The sequence below is a fragment of the Nyctereutes procyonoides genome, unplaced genomic scaffold (genome assembly GCF_905146905.1).
Source record: "Nyctereutes procyonoides isolate TBG_1078 unplaced genomic scaffold, NYPRO_anot_genome, whole genome shotgun sequence".
In the NCBI taxonomy this organism is placed as follows: Eukaryota; Metazoa; Chordata; class Mammalia; order Carnivora; family Canidae; genus Nyctereutes; species Nyctereutes procyonoides.
Window position 1 is genome coordinate 22540123 of NW_026575040.1, and position 20469 is coordinate 22560591.

Below are 20469 nucleotides of genomic sequence, written 5' to 3' on the forward strand. Positions count from 1 at the left end.
ACCCTAGAATCATAACCTGAGCCAAAGGCAGACAGATGCTCAATCACTGAGCCACCCAGGTTCCCCAAATAGAATATGTTTAGAGAGTACTGATGCACTTCTAAATGATGTCAAATCATTCATATTTACATGAATGAAATTAGCTGCTTATTTAAGAGAGTTGTGACATGCTGTTGGTAATGGTGCTGATTTATATCTGAAGTGATCATTTGGGAAGAGGTGAGATGAAGGAAGGAAGAATTTCCTCAGTGGAAAGGGTCAGGAGGTGAGGGTGTCAGGGCACCCAGGTTCTAATGACAACACTGACATAAATGGTCATGTGATGTTTCAAATCCAAGCTCTCCTCTTGGATTTCAGTCAGAGATAGCAATGTTCATCCTGCTTGTTCCCCAGGAATGTCATCAGATTCAATTGAAATATGTGAATGAAGATGTTAAAAAATATAATGCACTCATGTGGATTAAATTAAACAAGTATTTGTTGAATGTCTACTTAATGCAAGGCCTATGGAAGACATTATAGGGAATAGAGATATGTAAGTCATTAAAGAGATTCTTTTTTTTTTTTTTACAGATTTTATTTATTTATTTATTTGAGGAAGAGAATGGAAGCAGGGAAGGGTAGAGGGGGAGGGAGAAAGAATCTGAAGCAGACTCTGCACTGAGCAGGAGCCCAATATGGAGCTTTATCCCATGACTGTGAGATTATGACCTGAGCTGAAACCAAGAATCAGCTGCTTAACCAACTGAGCCACCCAGGCACCCCCATTAGAGAGATTCTAATCTAAGAAGTCATGCAAATAGCTATGAAGTTATCTCTTTCAAACTCTTCAGTGGCTTCCCTTTGCTCTCAGGATGAAGACCAGCCATGGTATATCCCCTGCCTGTCTCTGTGGCTTCATCTCAGATATTTTCTCCCTCACTCAGCTTTAGTCTCTCATACTACTAGTTTCACTCCCACCACAGGACTTGTATACCAGTTGCTCCCTCAGCTTGAAGACCCTTTCTTCCCCTTTCACTGAGTTAATACCTTCCTATCCTTCAGATCTCAGCTCTGTTTCTCAAGGCAACTGGCCCCTGCCTCCTGAATAGGGCACACTCCTTTCACATGGAATCGGAGTATCGCTCCTTTTTTCTTTGCAGTAATTTTACAGGTTAGGGAATAGTCATTTGATTAATATCCATTTCCTCTAGTTACTATAAGTTCTAGGCAGATAGGGGCCATGTCTGGTTTTATTTACTGGCATATCATAGGCATTCAGTAAATACTTGTTGACAAGCTGACAGATACTCTGATCAACTGACTGAATAAAAGAGCCTAAAGACAGATTAAAAACAAACACAGTGAAGAGACAAAGGAAGATGTAGTTTATGAAATGAGCCCTAGAAGAGATTATAAAATGCTGCCTGGATGTTAGTCTAATAGACAATTATGATTATTATCACCGACCACTTCACATGAGCACTGTGTTAGTTATAACAAAGAAATTTCTGGGTTTTGTTACCTCTTTGTTTGTATTTTTTAGTAAATTTGGTAAATATTTGATTGATTTGGCCAAAGAAATAACCCACTCTCTTTTTGTCAGCCCAAGCATGAACCCCTCAGCATCTTCTCTGATCTTATGGGCGTGGACTATGAGGAGATGTGTCACTGGCTCTGCCATCGGAAACTGGCTACCGCCACAGAGACATATATCAAACCAATCTCTAAGCTGCAGGCCACGAATGCCCGTGATGCTTTAGCCAAGCACATTTATGCCAAGCTCTTTAACTGGATTGTAGATCATGTCAATCAGGCCCTCCATTCAGCTGTCAAACAGCACTCTTTTATTGGAGTGCTGGACATATACGGGTAAGTGTATTTGACTTAGTGGTCTGCCATAGAGCATTTCTTTCTAGAGATTATCTAGTAACTCTAAATGTGTATTAGATTCTTTCTCCTACTGGTGAAGAGAAAAGAAAACTAGGAGAGCATTTCTAAAAACCTTATTTTGTTTGCTAGTTGCCTTTTCTGGGTGCCCACTTGAACTGTTAATACCTTTCATATACATTTGTGTGTGTGTGTGTGTGTGTGTGTGTTTTAAGACTTTATTTATTCATGAGAGATACAGAGAGAGAGAGAGAGACAGAGACACAGGCAGAGGGAGAAACAGGCTCCATGCAGGAAGCCTAATGCAGGACTCCATCCCGGGACTCCAGGATCACGCCCTAGGCCGAAGGTGGCACTAAACCGCTGAGCCACCCGGGCTGCCCCCTACATTTGTTTTTTGATGTCTAATTTTTTATTGTTTAGTGTTTTTTTTTTTAAAGATTTTATTTATCCATTCATGAGAGACACAGAGAGAGGGGGGCAGAGACACAGGCAGAGGGAGAAGCAGGCTCCTTTTGAATACAGGGAGCCCGATGCGGGACTCACCCCAGGCCTCCAAGATCACGCCCTGGGCTGAAGGTGGCGCTAAACCGCTGAGCCACCTGAGCTGCCCTATTGTTTAGTTTTTTCAAAAGAACCTGTTTGATCTCTGTTCTCTGTTCCCTGTTATGTGAATGTAGACACTGTGAATCTGTAAATTGACAAGATCAATAGCTTTATCATAATTCGATTGTTCCCCACTTGGAGATGAATTGGCTCTCAAAAACTCATACTGTTGAACACATCTTTAAAGAGCTTTAAAAAAAACCTTTCTGCTATGTGGTTGATGCCTATCTGCTGGATACAGATTCCATGTAACTGACTTATAAACCTTTACCTTCACTGATGTGGAGAGTTTCACAATGTTGGGAAATTTCTTCTCTCTCTCTCTCTCTCTCTCTCTTTCTTTCTTTCTTTCTCTTTTTCTAATAGGCACATTTTGAATATTTAAAAAAGCTATTTGTTACTTTTTCTCCTCTTCACATACTGTTTTTGGTTTTACAGATTTGAAACATTTGAGATAAATAGTTTTGAACAGTTTTGCATAAATTATGCAAATGAAAAACTACAGCAACAATTCAATATGGTAAGGCTTTTCTTTCTTAACTAATATTCTACTGTAAATTATTCTTTTGAATTCCAACACAGTGTTTAAAGTCTGGTTTCTGAAATGAGGTTGTAAATTGCAATAATTGTCTAGGCTTTAGAACAACTGAGCTGTTGAGGAACTTACAATTAATATATTAATGCAATATTAAAGAAATGATTATGACCCAGAAAAGATTCAAGATGATCTTCAGATTACAGTCTGAAAATAGTAAAAACTCAGTCGAAGTAAGTTGAGTGATGGAAGCAGGAAGTGTGATGGGTAGTAACATAGGCAGTATGAAGTTTTGAGCTTAGGATATCCTTCAGTGTATTGTCCCTGTGGAGTTAAGACTGTCTTAACTCACTTGCTGTATTAGCAAGATGCCAGCATGAAAAATCAGAACACACACTCTTTTCTGCATATTTTATTTACATATTCTTTTACAGATTCTCTTTTCAATAGACTGAGACATTCACCATGACAATGGCAATGGGCATATTTTGAGAATGGCTCTTGTGAAGTAATAATATATCTTCAAATGTTATCGTGGTATTGGGGGTTTTCAAGATATTTAAAAACGAGAGGCAGTAGATTACAATAGTGAGGAACACAGACCTTCAAAAGTACACTTAGATTGGAATCCCATTCTGCATTGAATATTCAGGGGACCTTGGACAGGTTAATTGGCTTTCCTGGGCTTTAGTCTCTTCATCTGTATAATGGGGGTAATGATTGTACCTTCTGCATATGGTTGTATACAGTAAATGAGTTAGAGTATGTAAAGTGCCAGGCACAGTTCTAAGTGCAAGATTTGGGATAGTTGTTAGTACTGATGGAAGAGGATATTAAAAATAAGTCACCCAAAAAACAAAACAAAAAAGTCACCCATAGGAATTGAAGATGGAAGAGAAGAGAGCTAGCTGAAGGATAGGAAAAGAGCCCTTAGTATCCTCATCTTAATAAGAGAGAGGTCAGGTGGCATGGCTAATGATAAAGAAATAGAAGTTTAAAGGTATAGTTTTAAGTTACAAAATTAGTAAAAATCAAAAGAAGAACCAAAAGTAATAATATTGGGAGGAAAGCAGAAGGGCAGTGGAGAGGGTGGTATATATGAATTTAGCCTCATCTGTCTCATCAAGAAATCAATAGATGATGTTTCCAACGGACAAATTTAAAAAACAGGAAGTACACATATTCTTTAGAGGTAAGTATCAGTAAGAAATAATTAAGGAAGTTAAAAATGGTTTCCTCCAGAGAGTGAGACTGGATTGAGGGATGGGACAAGGGATTGTTGCTTGTCATTATCAAACATTTGACTGATTGATTTAAAAAAAAAATACTGCATATACTCTGATGAAAATTTGAACTATCTGTATTTAGCAAGTTAAGTTACTTAACACAGTGAAATAATGCAGAGGTGATCTTCAAACCTTAGCCTTATGACTATTTCCATAAAAATGTGATTGTTCTATTTTTCATCTTTGCATAAGAAACATAAATAGAATCTTGTCTCACATTTAGATCTTTCATCCATTTTGAGTTTATCTTTGTGTAGGGTGTAAGAATGGTGTAGTTTCATGCTTCTGCATGTGGATGTCCAATTTTCCCAGCACCATTTATTGAAGAGACTGTCTTTTTTCCAGTGGATAGTCTTTCCTGCTTTGTCGAATATTAGTTGACCATAAAGTTGAGGATCCACTTCTGGATTCTCTATTCTGTTCAATTGATCTATGTGTCTGTTTTTGTGCCAGTACCACACTGTCTTGATGACCACAGCTTTGTAGTACAACCTGAAATCTGGCATTGTGATGCCCCCAGCTATGGTTTTCTTTTTTAAAATTCCCCTGGCTGGGGATCCCTGGGTGGCTCAACGGTTTGGCACCTACCTTTGGCGCAGGGCGCGATCCTGGAGTCCCGGGATCGAGTCCTGCATCGGGCTCCCGGCATGGAGCCTGCTTTTCCCTCTGCCTGTGTCTCTGCCTCTCTGTCTGTCTCTCTCTCTCTCTCTCTCTGTCTCATAAATAAATAAATAAATAAATAAATAAATAAATAAATAAATAATAAATAAATAAATAAATAATAAATAAATCTATCTTTAAAAAAATGAAGTAAAATTCCCCTGGCTATTCAGGGTCTTTTCTGATTCCACACTAATCTTAAAATAATTTGTTCCAACTCTCTGAAGAAAGTCCATGATATTTTGATAGAGATTGCATTAAACGTGTAAATTGCCCTGGGTGGAAGGAGCCTCGGTGTCCATCGAAAGATGAATGGATAAAGAAGATGTGGTTTATGTATACAATGGAATATTACTCAGCCATTAGAAATGACAAATACCCACCATTTGCTTCGACGTGGATGGAACTGGAGGGTATTATGCTGAGTGAAATAAGTCAATCGAAGAAGGACAAACATTATATGGTCTCATTCATTTGGGGAATATAAAAAATAGTGAAAGGGAATAAAGGGGAATGGAGAAAGAATAAGTGGGAAATATCAGGGAGGGAGACAGAACATGAGAGACTCCTAACTCTGGGAAACGAACTAGGGGTGGTGGAAGGGGAGGTGGGCGGGGGTGGGGGTGACTGGGTGACGGGCACTGAGGGGGGCACTTGATGGGATGAGCCCTGGGTGTTATTCCATATGTTGGCAAATTGAACACCAATAAAAAATAAATTTATAATGAAAAAATAAATTTAAAAAATTAAAAAAGAAACATAAATAAAAACCTATCAGAGATTAAGCATTATCTTTTCTCAAGGTTTTACTGAGTTTCTTAATACTTTAATCAGAGCCACAACCTGAGCTCTTTCCGAGTACATTTTGGCACAACATGATTATCAATATAAGGAACCAACACTGGCCTCATTAGGGACTTGCTAATTTGTCTATTTTATAAGAACGCCATGTTTCTGCATGTGTGTTTCTGATTCTCTTGTTTCTCTTTCCCTCTGTCTCTTTCCATCTGTTTCTCCTCTGTCTCTGTCTCTCTCTCTACACACACACACACACACACACACATACACACACACTATACTGCATCTTATCTTCTCTCTGCACAGTGTTTGTTCCCTCTTACTGTCATATGGCTTATTCTTCCCTTCTATTCTGTATATATTTTCTCAAGGTTTCAACTTTCTCACTCACTTCAAGCTTCCTATGAACCCAGCAGTGGTTAGCTTGCTCCTCTCATCCCCTTAATTTGCTTTGAAATCCCCATTCATCTTGACTTCCTTTGGCTTCAGCTTGCACTATTAATTGCCCATTTCCAAATTCTTCCACCTGAGAAAGAGAATCATAACTTTGTTCACTTTTCTTTCAGAGATCTCTAGCAGTTGACCAGCTGTGACTAGGAACATGAGGTCTTATAGTAAAGAGCTTGGCTGCTCTGGGCCAGTCCCTTGGCAGGGATTATGGGTGGGGCAGTGGGCATGATCAAAATGGTTATTGGCATGTTTAGTGCTTGGAGGCATTATAGATTGACCAAGGATCTCTAGCCATGTTGAACCTTGTGCCCACATTGTCTTTTTGACAATTAAGTATCCAGAATTTTTGAGGCCTCGTGGACTTTCCCACCTAGGCATAGAAATGTGTGTAAGAATCAAGCCCATGTAAAATCTGGACAGTGTTTCTGTTGTCAGTGACTGCATATAAATTATTGAATTAAAAAAAGACAAGGCTCATTGTTTTGTAAAATATTGGTGCCATCAGGCAAAGCATCCTGCTGACACATGGTGCCCTATTTACGTTCTCATTCATCAAGAGAGCAGAATAAATTTGCTTTCTGGTTAGCATGATATAAATATTCATGTGGGTGACCCTTTTGTTTGTTTGTTTTTAATTATTAAAGCTTATTGCAGCTGGTAAATGCTGCAAATGAGCCAAGAGGGGCATTATAATAAGTACAGAATAAAGTGAGAAAGTTCCAGGTGCACAAGGAGAATATGTATCAGAAATCTTGGTGATACCTAAGTTTCATGGGGCTTGGGGTCCTAGAAAATATGAATTGTCTGGTCATAGAGCTGTTCTTTCCAGAAAAAGCATCAAAATGTTGAGAGAACAAGGACACACAAGAGACAAAGGAAAGCAGAAATCCCCAAAAACAATGAGTAGAGGTCATTAACATCTTGTGGAGACAAGAAGTTGTGGGTTGCTGCATTGGCTGGGCAGCCTGAAGCAAGAACTGTATCAGTGGTTGGATTGCCCTTCTGCCTAGAATAACTTGAAATCCATTCATCTGCAGAGCTGATATCATACAGTCTTTCCTCTAGGAAGCTTTCCCTCACCACCATATATCTAAACTTCATGAGGACTCTTGCTCTCATAGCTTGCATTATTTTCCTCTGTAACATTACTACAGTTTGTGATTATTTTATTTCTGTCTGTTTTTCCCATTAGTCTCCAAACTGCATGCGGGCAGAACCCATGTCTAGTTTGTTAATGGTATGCAGTGACTGGCACATAGGTGATACGTATTTTTGCATAAATGAGTGAATGGAGATTAGAAGCAATGGTGAGGATGGTGGTAGAAGCATTTAGCAGAAAGAGCAGTGAATTGGTATTTCTTGCAGCTACTTGTAGCATTGGATGAAGAATCCAGAAAATTGAACCAAAGATTCCCTGACTATGGAAGATAATGGAAGCAGACATAAAACACTGTTATCTAATTCTGAGGCACGTGAACTTCCAACATCACTGTCCCTTAAGAGAATTATTTTTGCTATGCTGTAAGCATCACCCAGTTTGGTTCAGTGGTCCAGGGTGCATCTGCTCTGCATAGTTGTTCAAGGCCAGCTAAGGCATCGTTAGCAGCACTGTGCAATAATCTGAGGCCAAAAAGTATATAGTGCAGTGTTAGATGTATACATAAAAAAATATAAAATACTGCTACATTTGTCAGTTGTCTAACACATGCATCTACGTACTTAGATTTACTTGTTTACCAACAATCCTGTATAGCTGAGGTTTTACCATCTGTGGTTTTTATTTGCTTCTTATATTATTTTCCATGTGTAAATCATGTTTCTCCCGCAAGATTATGGTTGCTGAATGCCATGGACTATCTCAAATTATGTTCATATCCTCTTAGAAAATCTAAGTTGTTTTCTATAAATGTTTCTTGACTAACATTACTTGTACTGTTCAATAATGCCAGCTCTTTTTTGTCTTTCATTTCAGCATGTCTTCAAATTAGAACAAGAAGAATATATGAAAGAACAAATTCCATGGACACTCATAGATTTTTATGATAATCAGCCTTGCATTAATCTTATAGAATCTAAACTGGGCGTTTTAGATTTGCTGGATGAAGAATGCAAGGTAAATATGATTTTCAGATGTACCTAGTCTATCAAAAGAGCTATGTCAAGGTCAGAAGGTTAGTGGATTCAAGTAGAGATTCATTAGTATACCATGAAGTGCCATTGTGGCAATAAGTGAGAGGTCACCCCACTTGCATTCCAAAGGGTCACTAGACCCAAAGGTTTCCAAATACAATTGAAAGCTGGAGAATTTTGAGGCACCTGTGCTGCTCAGTTAGTTGAGTGGCTGACTCTTGATTTTGGCTCAGGTCATAATCTCAGGGTCCTGGGATTGAGTCTCAAGTCAGGCTTGACACTCAGCAGGGAGTCTACTTGAGGATTCTCTCCCTCTCTCTGCCCCTCTCCCTACTCGTACTCTCCTTCTCTCTCTAAAATAAGTAAATAAATATATCTTTTTTAAAAAAAATTAAAAAGAAACTTGGAGAATTTCCTTTCTTTTTTCACCTGCTTCTAAGTTATGTGAAAAATTGACATTAGACACAACTACCACCAGTGTTAGCTACTTTTGTTATCAATATGCTTGTATTTGGTACTTTTTTTTTTTGTTCAGTGGTATGACATATTTAAAGATATGCAAGAAATCATACAAAATATATTTTGAATAATAGTTATAAATATTTTTAAATTGACTGCTCATTCTTTATTACTAATATATCTGGTAGAAAGGGAATTTTAGCTTTAATATTTGAAGACACAGCATGTTGAGAAAATAATGGATATCCAGCTTTACTGCTGAGTGATCTTAGACAAATAACCTATCTTTTTTCTTAACTCCTCTTTAGTTTATATGCCATAAATTACAACTTACCATAGACTGATCCTCCTAAGCATCCAGATTTCCTACAACATTAAGAATGAGTGTAATGTTCAGTTTCACTTGAAATTATATAAAAATGCAATTCAAATAAAAAATGGGATACTGTTTTTTACCTATCAGATAGGCAAGGTTTTTTTTTTTTTTGGTTTTTGTTTTTAAGATTTTACTTATTTTGAGAGAGAGAGAGAGAGGTGCCCCTGTGAATGGGAGGACAAGCAGAGGGAGAGGAAGAGAATCTCAAGAGACTCCACGCTGAATGTGGAGCACAAGTGGGTCAATTCCAGGACCCTGGGATCATGACATCATGACCTAAGCCAAAAATCAAGAGTTGGCATTTAACTGACTGTGCCACCACACACCACAGATAGGTAAGGTTAAATTTGATAATACCACTCATTGATAGTAGGGTGTGAGTTAATACAACGTATTTTGAGGAGATTTGACAATACTTATCAAATTTGTAACCACAGGTACCTTTGGACCTAACAATGGTGAACTGCTGGAGTTCACCCTATGAATATACTTACAAAAGTATCCAAGGTATATATGTAAAAGAAGTCTTTGTGACCATTTTTATAAGAACGAAAAATGAGTAACAGCTTAATGGCCATAAATACAAGACTGCTACTATTTAAAAAAATGCAGGGAGCTTACAGAATGATTCTACTTATGTTCATACCTCTAGACAGAAAGATAAAAAAGTTGGTGGAAATGGTGAAAGGAGATTACTCTTTATTTATTTAAAAAAAAGATTTTATTTGAGTGACAGAGTGAGTGAGTACAAGTCAGAGGCAGAGGCAGAGAGAGAGGGAGAAGCAGACTCTGCTGAGCAGGGAACCCAATGTGGGGCTTGACCCCATAACCCCATGATCATGACCTGAGCCAAAGGCAGATGCTTAAACAACTGAGCCACCCAGGTGCCCCTACTCTTCATTTTAAAACTTTCTGAATTATATAAATATTTCATTCTCTGCAGATGTTACCTTTATTTAACAAATTTTTAAAAATATGTGATATGTAGCACCTGACAAGGTCGGTAGAGCATGTGATTCTTGATCTCGGGAGTCATGAGTTCAAGCCCCATATTGGGCACATAGCTTACCTAGAAAAAAAATACATGACATCATGATAGTTCATTTTTTGTTTGCGAGGCTCTTGTTTTAAAAACAGAATATTTATTTGATGATTCCTGGTATAGGCAGATTGAGTTGCCCAAAGATTGGGTTGAGTCACCCATGAGAAGGTCTCAATCATTGCTTTTCATTAGCAATTAATTTTTGGCATCTAGCAGAAATGTGGAAGGAATGAGTCCCTAATTGAATAAAAAATTGTTAGAAAAGCCAAAAAATGGCCCTTGGTTGATACATCAGAAGATTCATCACCTTGTTTCCATTGTTTGTTTGTTTTTTTTCCTTTCTCCCCTGAATGTAGATGCCTAAAGGTACAGATGACACTTGGGCCCAAAAACTGTACAACACACATTTGAACAAATGTGCACTCTTTGAAAAGCCCCGTCTATCAAACAAAGCTTTCATCATCCAACATTTTGCTGACAAAGTAAGAAAGCTTTATTACCTTTTTTCTTTTTGAATATTTAAGTTCAAAGAAGGAAAAAAGTGATAGTCAAGAGATATTTTTATCTTTGCTGAAACTTGCATTCTTTATGGTCTTATAGGAAAAGTATTTTTCAGTGTGCTTTGTTGGTTTTCTCTTCCTTTAGCCTAAATAGAATTATATTATGAAATAAATATGAGTCTACAATCGTCTGTAATTCTGAAATCCAAGAAACTGTGAAAACTAAGAAGCCTTTTCATAATTCATGTTATGGCTAAACCTAATCTCTGACTTAAACTAACACAAGGTTGTGTATAGTCTTTATTTATCTCAGTTATGCTGGATATTTACATATTTCAATGTAGAAATGTTAATGTGTTTAATTACAGGTCACTGCCTCAGACTGCTGATGTCTTTGAGGGGTTAGAATAGAGACTGTGGGCTTGTGTCAGCCTCTGTGGCTGAGTTATTGGGTCCCTCCTAACAGGGTATGCAGACTTGCTACTTCGTGAATTCAGTGGTGTACTCAGAAAATCAGGAGCTATGAGATTTATATTTTTTTATATTTAAAGGAAACGTGGGTAGGCTTTTGGGGGTAAACTTCCTGGAGTTTCCTTCAGGAATTGAGGACCTTCTGAGTCTCCTTAATCCTACCTGGAAACCTGGGAATGACATTAGGTCACCTAAGGGCTTTGTGTTATAGGCTGGGGAGCAACTTGAGTGGTAGATGCCCTAAGTCACTGGAGTTTTGGAAGCAAGAAGTGCACTCTCAGGTAGTTCCACTTACCAGATCATACAGTATTTTCCCAGGCACCACCTCAACCCTCTGTCAGACAGCTCTTTGTTCCTTCTGATCTCTCTCTAGCTTTAGTGTCTTCTCTCCCAAGAGAACTACCCTTCCTGGATAGTGATGTGAGTCACAAGAAGATACATTGGGTTGGCCAAGAGAGAGGAGCTCTCTTCTGCCAGCATGGGAGAAGAGAGTCAACTTCTTATGAGTCTGCTTCCGTATGAATTGGGAGGATCTTTCAGACCATAACTAATTAGCACTACCACTCTTCCCTAGGGAAAAACAGTATTTGAGGAGTTTTACTCTAGAGTTCATGTATTTCTTCCCAAGAATGGTACTGGTTTCATAGAATAAAACTGATACCAATTTGCTGAGAGCCAGTTGGATCCTGAGCCTAATATGTATTTTTGTTGTTGATGATAATAATATCTGTTCAAAAAGTCTGTTAGTTAAGAACATTTTTGCATGCGTTTTCAGGTGGAATACCAGTGTGAAGGCTTTCTGGAAAAGAATAAAGACACTGTTTTTGAAGAACAAATTAAAGTTCTGAAATCAAGCAAGGTAACAGTGTATAGGCTTTCTCCAATCAGGATATATTCAATAAAGTGTTAATTACTTAAACATTAGCTTTTTAACAATAATGATTTTTCTAACAAAATTAGCTTTACTGTTAGTTTTTAATTTATCAGATACATAACAGTGTGTGTCAGGTCTTGTTTTAAATGCCTTACGAATGTTACTCATGTAATTTTTTTAAACATTTTTTTTTCTTTTCTTTTATTTATTTATGATAGTCACACACAGAGAGAGAGAGGCAGAGACATAGGCAGAGGGAGAAGCAGGCTCCATGCACCGGGAGCCTGACGTGGGATTTGATCCTGGGTCTCCAGGATCGCGCCCTGGGCCAAAGGCAGGCGCTAAACTGCTGTGCCACCCAGGGATCCCACTCATGTAATTTTTATAATGAGGTGATATTATCATTACATTTTACACAAGAGGGAACTGAAGGACAGAGATTTCATAGCTAATAAGTTTTCAAGACAAAACATAGGCTGACTTGCTCAGAGTCTGCTCTTAACCACTGTGCAATATTTTGAGTTTTATGTGAAATTGTTATCTCCACGGTGGTTGTAGACTTTCTTGTGCCTTTGTGAAAAATGATGAGAGAAAACAGGTTTTTTGCTGCATCATTTAATCATTTAATTAAGATTTATTTTTTTTAAAAAGATTTTATTTTTCTATTCATGAAAGACAGAGAGAGAGAGGCAGAGACACAGGCAGAGGGAGAAGCAGGCTCCATGCAGAAAGCCTGATGTGGGACTCCATCCTGGGTCCCCAGGATCACACCCTGGGCTGAAGGCGGCGCTAAACCGCTGAGCCACCCGGGCTGCCCTAAGATTTATTTATTTTAGAGGGAAAGAGAGAGCATGAGACAGATAGTAGGGTAGAAGCAGAGGGAGCAGGAGACAAAGACTCCTTGATGAGTGCGGAGCATGACATGAAGCTTGATCCCAGGCCCTGAGATCATGACTTGAGCTGAAAGTCCTTTCGGTATCTAAGTCAGTTTCTTACTTACACTCATAAGCACTGGGCATTAATGCTTTATAGCTTATAGGAGGAATGATGTATAAAAGAAAAATCTCTCATAGTGCCAGTCCCTCAGCGTGCTGTATTCAGTTAGAGTATAAATCGTTTCTATTTACGAATAGTGATGGAAACCATAAAATTCTAATACTCTGCCTAGGCAATTTAGCTTAAATGGAACATTCTCAGGTTCTCATTCCCCAGACACTTTGTAATCAGTCCTTTCTTCTGACTAACTTTTCTGATGGCTAGTAGATCCTTAATTATCAGAAGGATAATTATGTGTTCTGGGGAATCATTTGGAGTGATTGCAGTCTATGCAGCATTGTTATAGCTAAAGCTGGGAGATGGTGCATCATGATACACATAACTTGGGTTTGGGGTTCAAATCTATTAGGGGGACTCTTATTTTTTCTCTTGGAACACAGCTTGTAATACAAGATAGTGGTACTACATGTTTTCCTCTTTGCAGCTAAATAAACTAGGATATATGTATATTTTTTTTCTGTAAAAGGGATATATTCATTTGTGTAGAAGCAACCATTATTGGTATGTTTGTATAACAATTTGTTTTATACAGCATGAGTTATTTCTTAAATTACCCTTATGATTAAATATACACATTATGAGCAAATGGAGTTCTCTGATTTTGTTTTTTAATGAAAGAACTCTCCTAGGAAAATTATTTCTGAAATTATTAGACAAATAATTAGTAGTTGAAATTATAATTTGAAGAATTTTATGCAGAATGTGTCACTGTTGAAGATACATATGTTTCAAGATATTCCTGTCAGTTAGTTTGAAGTCTCTTTCATTCCATAAAATTTCTCCTAACCATATTGACTAATACCATCCATCTACTTGTTAAATGCCAGATCTTTTAATAGTCTCTCATAGTGCTAACCTGGTATAACACAAAATTGATTGCAGAAATTATACAATCAAGTTATCAATCCCTTGAAAACAAATATAAAAGGTTACATCCAGGACAAGAATAGGGCTTTTAATTGTTTTCCTTATAAATCTATGTTATTTTTTCAAAAATTAATTCGTGATTATTTTTCAATCTTACAATATTGGAGAACTAGTTCATGACACCCTTCTTGCTGAGATTTTTCAGTGAGTTTTTTTAGTTGGTGCTCACCATTTGTGTTAGTAGGTAGATGAATGAAGCATGATGATAAAGCATTTTACCTTACCTGAGGTAAGGTAATAAGATAAGACTTTCAATTAGTATTTTGCTCATAAAATAATTGTAGTTCAAGACCAGTAATATGTTTGTAGTGGACATTTCTGTAGATTAGGATTGCCAGTGTGAGTGGAGTAGTTGTTTTTTTTTTAAGATTTATTTATTCATTTATTCATGAGAGACACACACACAGAGAGAGAGAGGCAGAGACACAGGCAGAGAAAGAAGTAGGCTCCATGCAGGGAGCCCAATGTGGGACTCGATCCCAGGTCTCAGGATCACACTCTGGGCTGCAGGCGGTGCTAAACCGCTGTGCCACAGGGGCTGCTTGAGTGAAGTAGTTTTGATTTTGTTTTCCCCAAACATGGCTGTAGAATCACCAAATTTTCCTCCTATGTTTTTGTAGCATTTGTGTCACCTTCCTCTCATATCTTTGTTTCCTAACACAGATAGATATTGATTACTTCTGGAATGAGACTCTGAAAGGGATTACTTAAGGAAGGGAAGTAGTATGGACTCCAGGTCTTCTGTGAAGGTTTACATTTGAGTTAATTTAGAGTGTAATTATCTTCTATTGTTTCTGACTCAGTTTAAGATGCTACCAGAATTATTTCAAGATGATGAGAAGGCCATCAGTCCAACATCAGCCACCTCATCAGGGCGCATGCCCCTTAGCCGCACTCCTGCAAAGCCCACCAAAGGCAGACCAGGCCAGACAGCCAAAGAACACAAGAAAACTGTGGGGCACCAGGTGAGTTGAAGAAGCTACCATGGCAGGGCTCCTTCTCCTCAGGGAAGCCCCAGGTCTTCCCTTCAGGCTCAGCTGAAGCCCCACATGGGGTCCTCAGGTGGGGAAAGGCTAGATAGAGCTTTTACTGTGAGGACATGTCACACCATCCCCTCCTACTCCTCTCCACCCAGCTTTAGACCCATGACTCTGTGAAAGCCTTTCCCCAAATTATTTTCTTTGGCTCTTACTTCTTGTAGTGTATATCCTTCACAGACCACTGCTGCTTTCAGTTTGTCCTCTGGTTGTTCCCTCTGTGGGGAGTAGGAAATCCTACATACAGGCATAGTACCTGAACAAGGCTGGGGGCTCTGGACAGGAAGCCAGTCAGCTTGCTTTCCTGTGTGGGGGACTGTGTGTCTAGGTGAAATAGGAAGCGCAGGGCCTTATAGAGATGCACAGCCTCCAGGCTGGAACCTGTGTCCCTGATGGTAGCCCCACTCTGGCTGCACTCTCCCACCCTCCTGCTCATTTCCTGTGGTCTTGTAAGTCACCTGCTATGTTTTTAGTATTTTGTAGCAGAATTCCTACTGTACACGATAAATGGACTTAACATTCTTCAAGTAAGGTGATATTTTTAGTCAGAATTGTGCATTCAGGATAGAAAGCTGTGGGAGCCTGTGTTAAATAAAGGGGGGGAGTGAACTTTGATGTAAATGATGGACTTCAGGTAACTGATTTGTCAGACCATCCTGATGAATGTGCCACTCTGTTGGGGGTACTGATAATGGGGGAGGTGCTGCCTGTGTGGGGGCAGGGGGCAGATGGAAAATCCCTCTTCAGTTAATTTTTCTGTGAACCTAAAATGTCTCTAAGAAAACAAGTTTATAAAAACGGAATGAGGGAAATGTGGTGGGAGGAGAACAAATGTATATTTAGTAGAATAAGCATATAAATGGCTGAGTTTAAGCAAATTTTAACCTAAAGCCCTACATTCTTATTTAGAACACCCCTGCTTCTGAGGTTGTGTCAGGTCATAGGGGGCAAAATCATCTCCAGTAGTGTCATTGGAAAACTTTAAGTTGTTATACGTCAACTTTGACAAAACCTTGATGGCTCCTTTTGTTTTGTTTTTCATGAAGTTCCGAAACTCCCTTCATCTGCTTATGGAGACCCTCAATGCCACTACCCCTCACTACGTGCGCTGCATTAAGCCTAATGACTTCAAGTTCCCTTTCACGTAAGCATTTCTCAACTACTGAATTAAAAAATGTCCAAGTTTCATAGGGATTCCCATACCAACAGAAGGAAAAAATATTTGGATAAATCTTCATGTCTTGTAGAGGGAAATCACTAGTTAATAGATTTTTTTTTCTTTTTTCGTTTTCTTTGGAGAATATGTAACAAATTAGTAGCTGACCTTTTGAAGATTTTAAAAGTGGAGGTCAACCAAGCATTCCTAGTTCTGCTTTCTATTTTGAATTTACTTTAATTCAAGGTCTCTGGGCTTTTGTTAATTTGGCCATTAGTTAAAACCAGAATCAGGTCGGGTAAGGCTGCTTTGGTGGAGGCTCAGTGTTCTCTCTGCTACTTTCCAACTGTTGAAACCATCAGAGCCTGTCTACTATTACCAAATGTCTTGTCCTAAATTGAACACCATGTGTGAGGGGGAAGTTTTTTTTATTCAAAATGGAAATTTTTCTCAAAATTTAAAAGTAATGCATGTGCATTGTAAAGACAGCTTTTGAAAAATATAAAATATCATAAAAATAATTTAAAAAAATTCATCATAACTGGTATTCACTCACATAAATCCTTCTTAACCAACCAACATCTCTTCCTTCCCTGCTGTGTTTCTGTGTGTGTGTGTGTGTGTGTGTGTGTGTGAGAGAGAGAGAGAGAGAGAAAGAGAAAGAAAGAGAGACACTATTAAAAGGAGGGGCTTATGCTGTAATTGCTGTTTTGTATCTGGTTTTAACTTAATAAACTTGGACGCTTTACATGTGAGTAAATAAAAATCCACATCATCATTTTAATGACTATATAGTATCTCACTGTATAGATATACATCATTTATTCAAATGATGACCATTTAGGTTATCCCAACTATGCTATGATAAATATATTTTTCCAAACATTCTTATATATTTGCCTGATTATCTTCTTAGGATAATATATTTCTAGAAGGGGAATTTGTGGGTCAGATGAGGCACATTTACCAAAGGTTGTAGCTCCCACTCCCACCCAGTAAGATATGAGCGTTCATTTTCCTACGCTCTGCCAATCCCGCCCTCTGAGATTCTGCCTTAGGTGCAGGGCAGTTCTGAAAGACGTACAGCCTCCTGATTGCCAAGAAGCTCTTTCTGGAGGAAATGGGAGACAAAGAGCTGCCACAGCCTGGGCCATTCTCCTGGATAACCCTAGGGGCTATTACCTTCCATCAGCCAACCCCATCACCTATGGCCAACAGAACACTTGAGAAGACAGCACAGCACAAGGCTCAGAGAGGGTGCTCAGGGCTTAACTGGGAGAGTACCAAGAGTGATCATTCAGCAAGGGGCAGGCCTCGCTATTTCTTTTCTTAGTGTCAGTATAATGTGAAGATGCTATTTGTCTAGCATTAAATAGACAAAGTATAAAAGATATAGTACAAAATAAAAATAATTTGTATTGGTGTGGACACTAAATGCTTTGTATGTACACATGAAGTTGAATAGAACTTTTAGAAAACCAGTATTTAAAGAAAGATAATTGAATTCAATTGAATAATTTGAATGAATTTAAAGAAATTCAATTGAATAATTGAATTATTAAAAAATAATTGAATTCAAATAATTGAATTCAGTTCAAATAATTGAATATTTAATTTAGAGCAATCTGCAGTGCTGGCTAGTCTTTATTCCAGGGAATATGGTGAGGTAAAGATTAAGAGAAGAACTTATCAGACCAAGCCATTTAATGAATATGGGCAAAGTAGTGAAGAATTTTGTTTTTTTAAAAATATGCCCAGTGGTATTTCTTATAGGTTTGTGGCATGAACTACAAATAATGTTTATGGCTCCACTCTTTATTTTTACTGCTAATTATCTCTTCCCCACTGTCACACAGAGTTTTCCATTTTGATCTCCGCTCCAACTTTGGAATGTTTTCTATTTTATCCATTTGGTTCCTTACAAAAGAATTTTCTCTCTGGACCAAGGAGAGTAATTTGTGGCTCTAGCCAGGCTTCTTTATATATCACTGATGTCCATTTTCTTTGACATGTAGGTTTGACGAGAAGAGGGCAGTACAGCAGCTGAGAGCCTGCGGTGTCCTGGAGACCATCCGCATCAGTGCTGCGGGCTTCCCCTCACGGTCAGCTGGGCGGGTTTCAAATATGAGGGATCTTCTGGGAGAGATTTTTGCCCCTTCAAGTAAGCTGATGTGAGTTTCTTTATACAGGTGGACTTACCAAGAGTTTTTCAGCCGTTACCGTGTCCTAATGAAGCAAAAGGATGTCCTGAGTGACAGAAAGCAAACATGCAAGAATGTGTTAGAAAAACTGATACTGGTAAGAAAGAGTCCTATTTACCTTTACCTGAACAGGTATTGGCCAAAGGCCTTGTGATTGTAATATTTGAAACCCCTGGGAAATTCATATACTACTAATGCAGATTATTTTGCATACTATGTTAGAGGTAAAGGCATACTGTGCTTAGGATGCTAGGCCCCCTTGTGAGGAGGGTGGTCTACTGTTAGGAAACAGGAGGGTGAGGCCTGGACCCAGACTTCAGATACACTTGCTTAGAGTTTGATCATTATCAATTAGAGGTCATCGTACTTACAGAAGTATCAGGCCAGATATACTGTGTGATTATGAAAAAATAAGCCTTGCCCCAAGGTAACATAGTCTGTCTTGGAAATTCATGCATTTTAGAGATAAGTATAATATGCCTTAAGGTCTATTACACACAAAAGAAATCAGAGGAAGACAAAGCCATGTGTGCTATGGGAAGGAGGAATAATTTCAGGGAAGAAGTGTCTTTTGAGTCAGGCCTTAAAGAATTGGTAAGATGGTATAAAAGTAGAAAGACATTCTAATAGGGAGCGATGTGTGAAAAAGTAGGAAAGCATAGAGTTGGCTCAGAAAACAGTAAACTGTTTTGTTTTGTTTTGTTTGCAGTATAAGATTGGTATATGGAACGGTAGGGATATGGTTAAAAAGTGTAGGTTGGTGTTTGAAAAGTCATGCATACCAAACTAGAGAGTTGTAAAATTTCAGAATGTATCACAGTCACCTGGATGGCTTGTTAAAATAGATTGCTGGAGGAAAAAAAAAATAGATTGCTGGTTTCCATCCTGCAGAATTTTTTTTTTAAATTTATTTATTCATGGGAGACACATAGAGAAAGGCAGAGACATAGACAGAGGGAGAAGCAGGCTCCATGCGGGGATCCTGATGAGGGACTCAATCCCAAAACCCAAGGATCATGGCCTAAGCCAAAGGCAGATGCTCAACCAGTAGCCACCCAGGCACCCCCTTCCTGCAGAATTTTTAATTCTGTAGTTCTGGGATGGGCCCAATAATAAGGATTTCTAACAAGTTCCTAAGTGATGCTGATGCTCATCTGATGACTCCATTTTGAGAACCAATGATATAGTTTATGAAGAGTTTAAGATGCATGAAAGATTTTTTTTAAAAGATTTTATTTATTCATCAGAGACACAGAGAGAGAGAGGCAAAGACAGAGACACAAGCAGAGGGAGAACAGGCTCCATGCAGGGAGCCCAATGTGGGACTCAATCCTGGGTCTCCAGGATCACGCCCTGGGCCGAAGGTGGCACTAAACCGCTGAGCCACCTGGGCTGCCCCTCATGAAAGATTTTTTAAAAAATATTTTCACTTGTTTGACAATAATTTGAACAGATTACCTCACTTTGAGGTAATTGTCTTAATTACTGACTACTAACTAAATGTAATATCTCTTCTTCGGTAATAACATTTTTTGGTTTCTTGGGAAGAGCTAAGGTCACTTTCTTAGTAATGTGTAAAAAGAATCCTGCTTTTGGGTTTGGACCAATTCCTTTTTAACCTAGGTTCAGGTGGAACAGAAAGCAGAATTGGACAGTGCTACACCCAGACCACGTTGTCACCCAGACCACACCAGGCCTGGTTCAGGGATGTGCAGGGTGGTTTGACAGAGGAGGCTGCATGGTAGAGGACAGCAGGGGTGGAGTGGGGAAACTGAGGCAGGAGAGGGAGAGAGGAGCCACCTTCTAGCTCAGCTTATGTCTTCAGCTAGATTTCCTATGTAAACTTTATTGATTTAAATAAAAATAATTTTACGTGATTTATGTATATATGGAGATTTCTGATTTTTCTGGTTCGTATACAAGATAGGAGATGACTGTATACACTGAAAAGTGATTTTCTTTGTTTTCCCTTAGAATTTTAGATCATGGTAGTGATCATTATAAATAAATTCCACTCTTCTTTTGATATGAGCGTG

At 38.5% G+C, this 20469-nt stretch overlaps 1 protein-coding gene across 4 annotated transcripts in view; it reads left to right on the forward strand.

Moving 5' to 3' along the window:
• Positions 1-20469, forward strand: part of MYO5A (myosin VA) — a 193629-nt gene that overhangs the window by 110626 nt on the left and 62534 nt on the right. For all 4 annotated transcript variants that reach the window (XM_055319733.1, XM_055319734.1, XM_055319735.1 and 1 more), the window contains exons 10-18: positions 1586-1851; positions 2914-2995; positions 8177-8317; positions 10568-10693; positions 11958-12041; positions 14843-15004; positions 16123-16220; positions 18248-18334; positions 18422-18530. In XM_055319733.1, the coding sequence (XP_055175708.1) occupies positions 1586-1851; positions 2914-2995; positions 8177-8317; positions 10568-10693; positions 11958-12041; positions 14843-15004; positions 16123-16220; positions 18248-18334; positions 18422-18530 (1155 nt within the window). The remainder of the gene's footprint in view (positions 1-1585; positions 1852-2913; positions 2996-8176; positions 8318-10567; positions 10694-11957; positions 12042-14842; positions 15005-16122; positions 16221-18247; positions 18335-18421; positions 18531-20469) is intronic.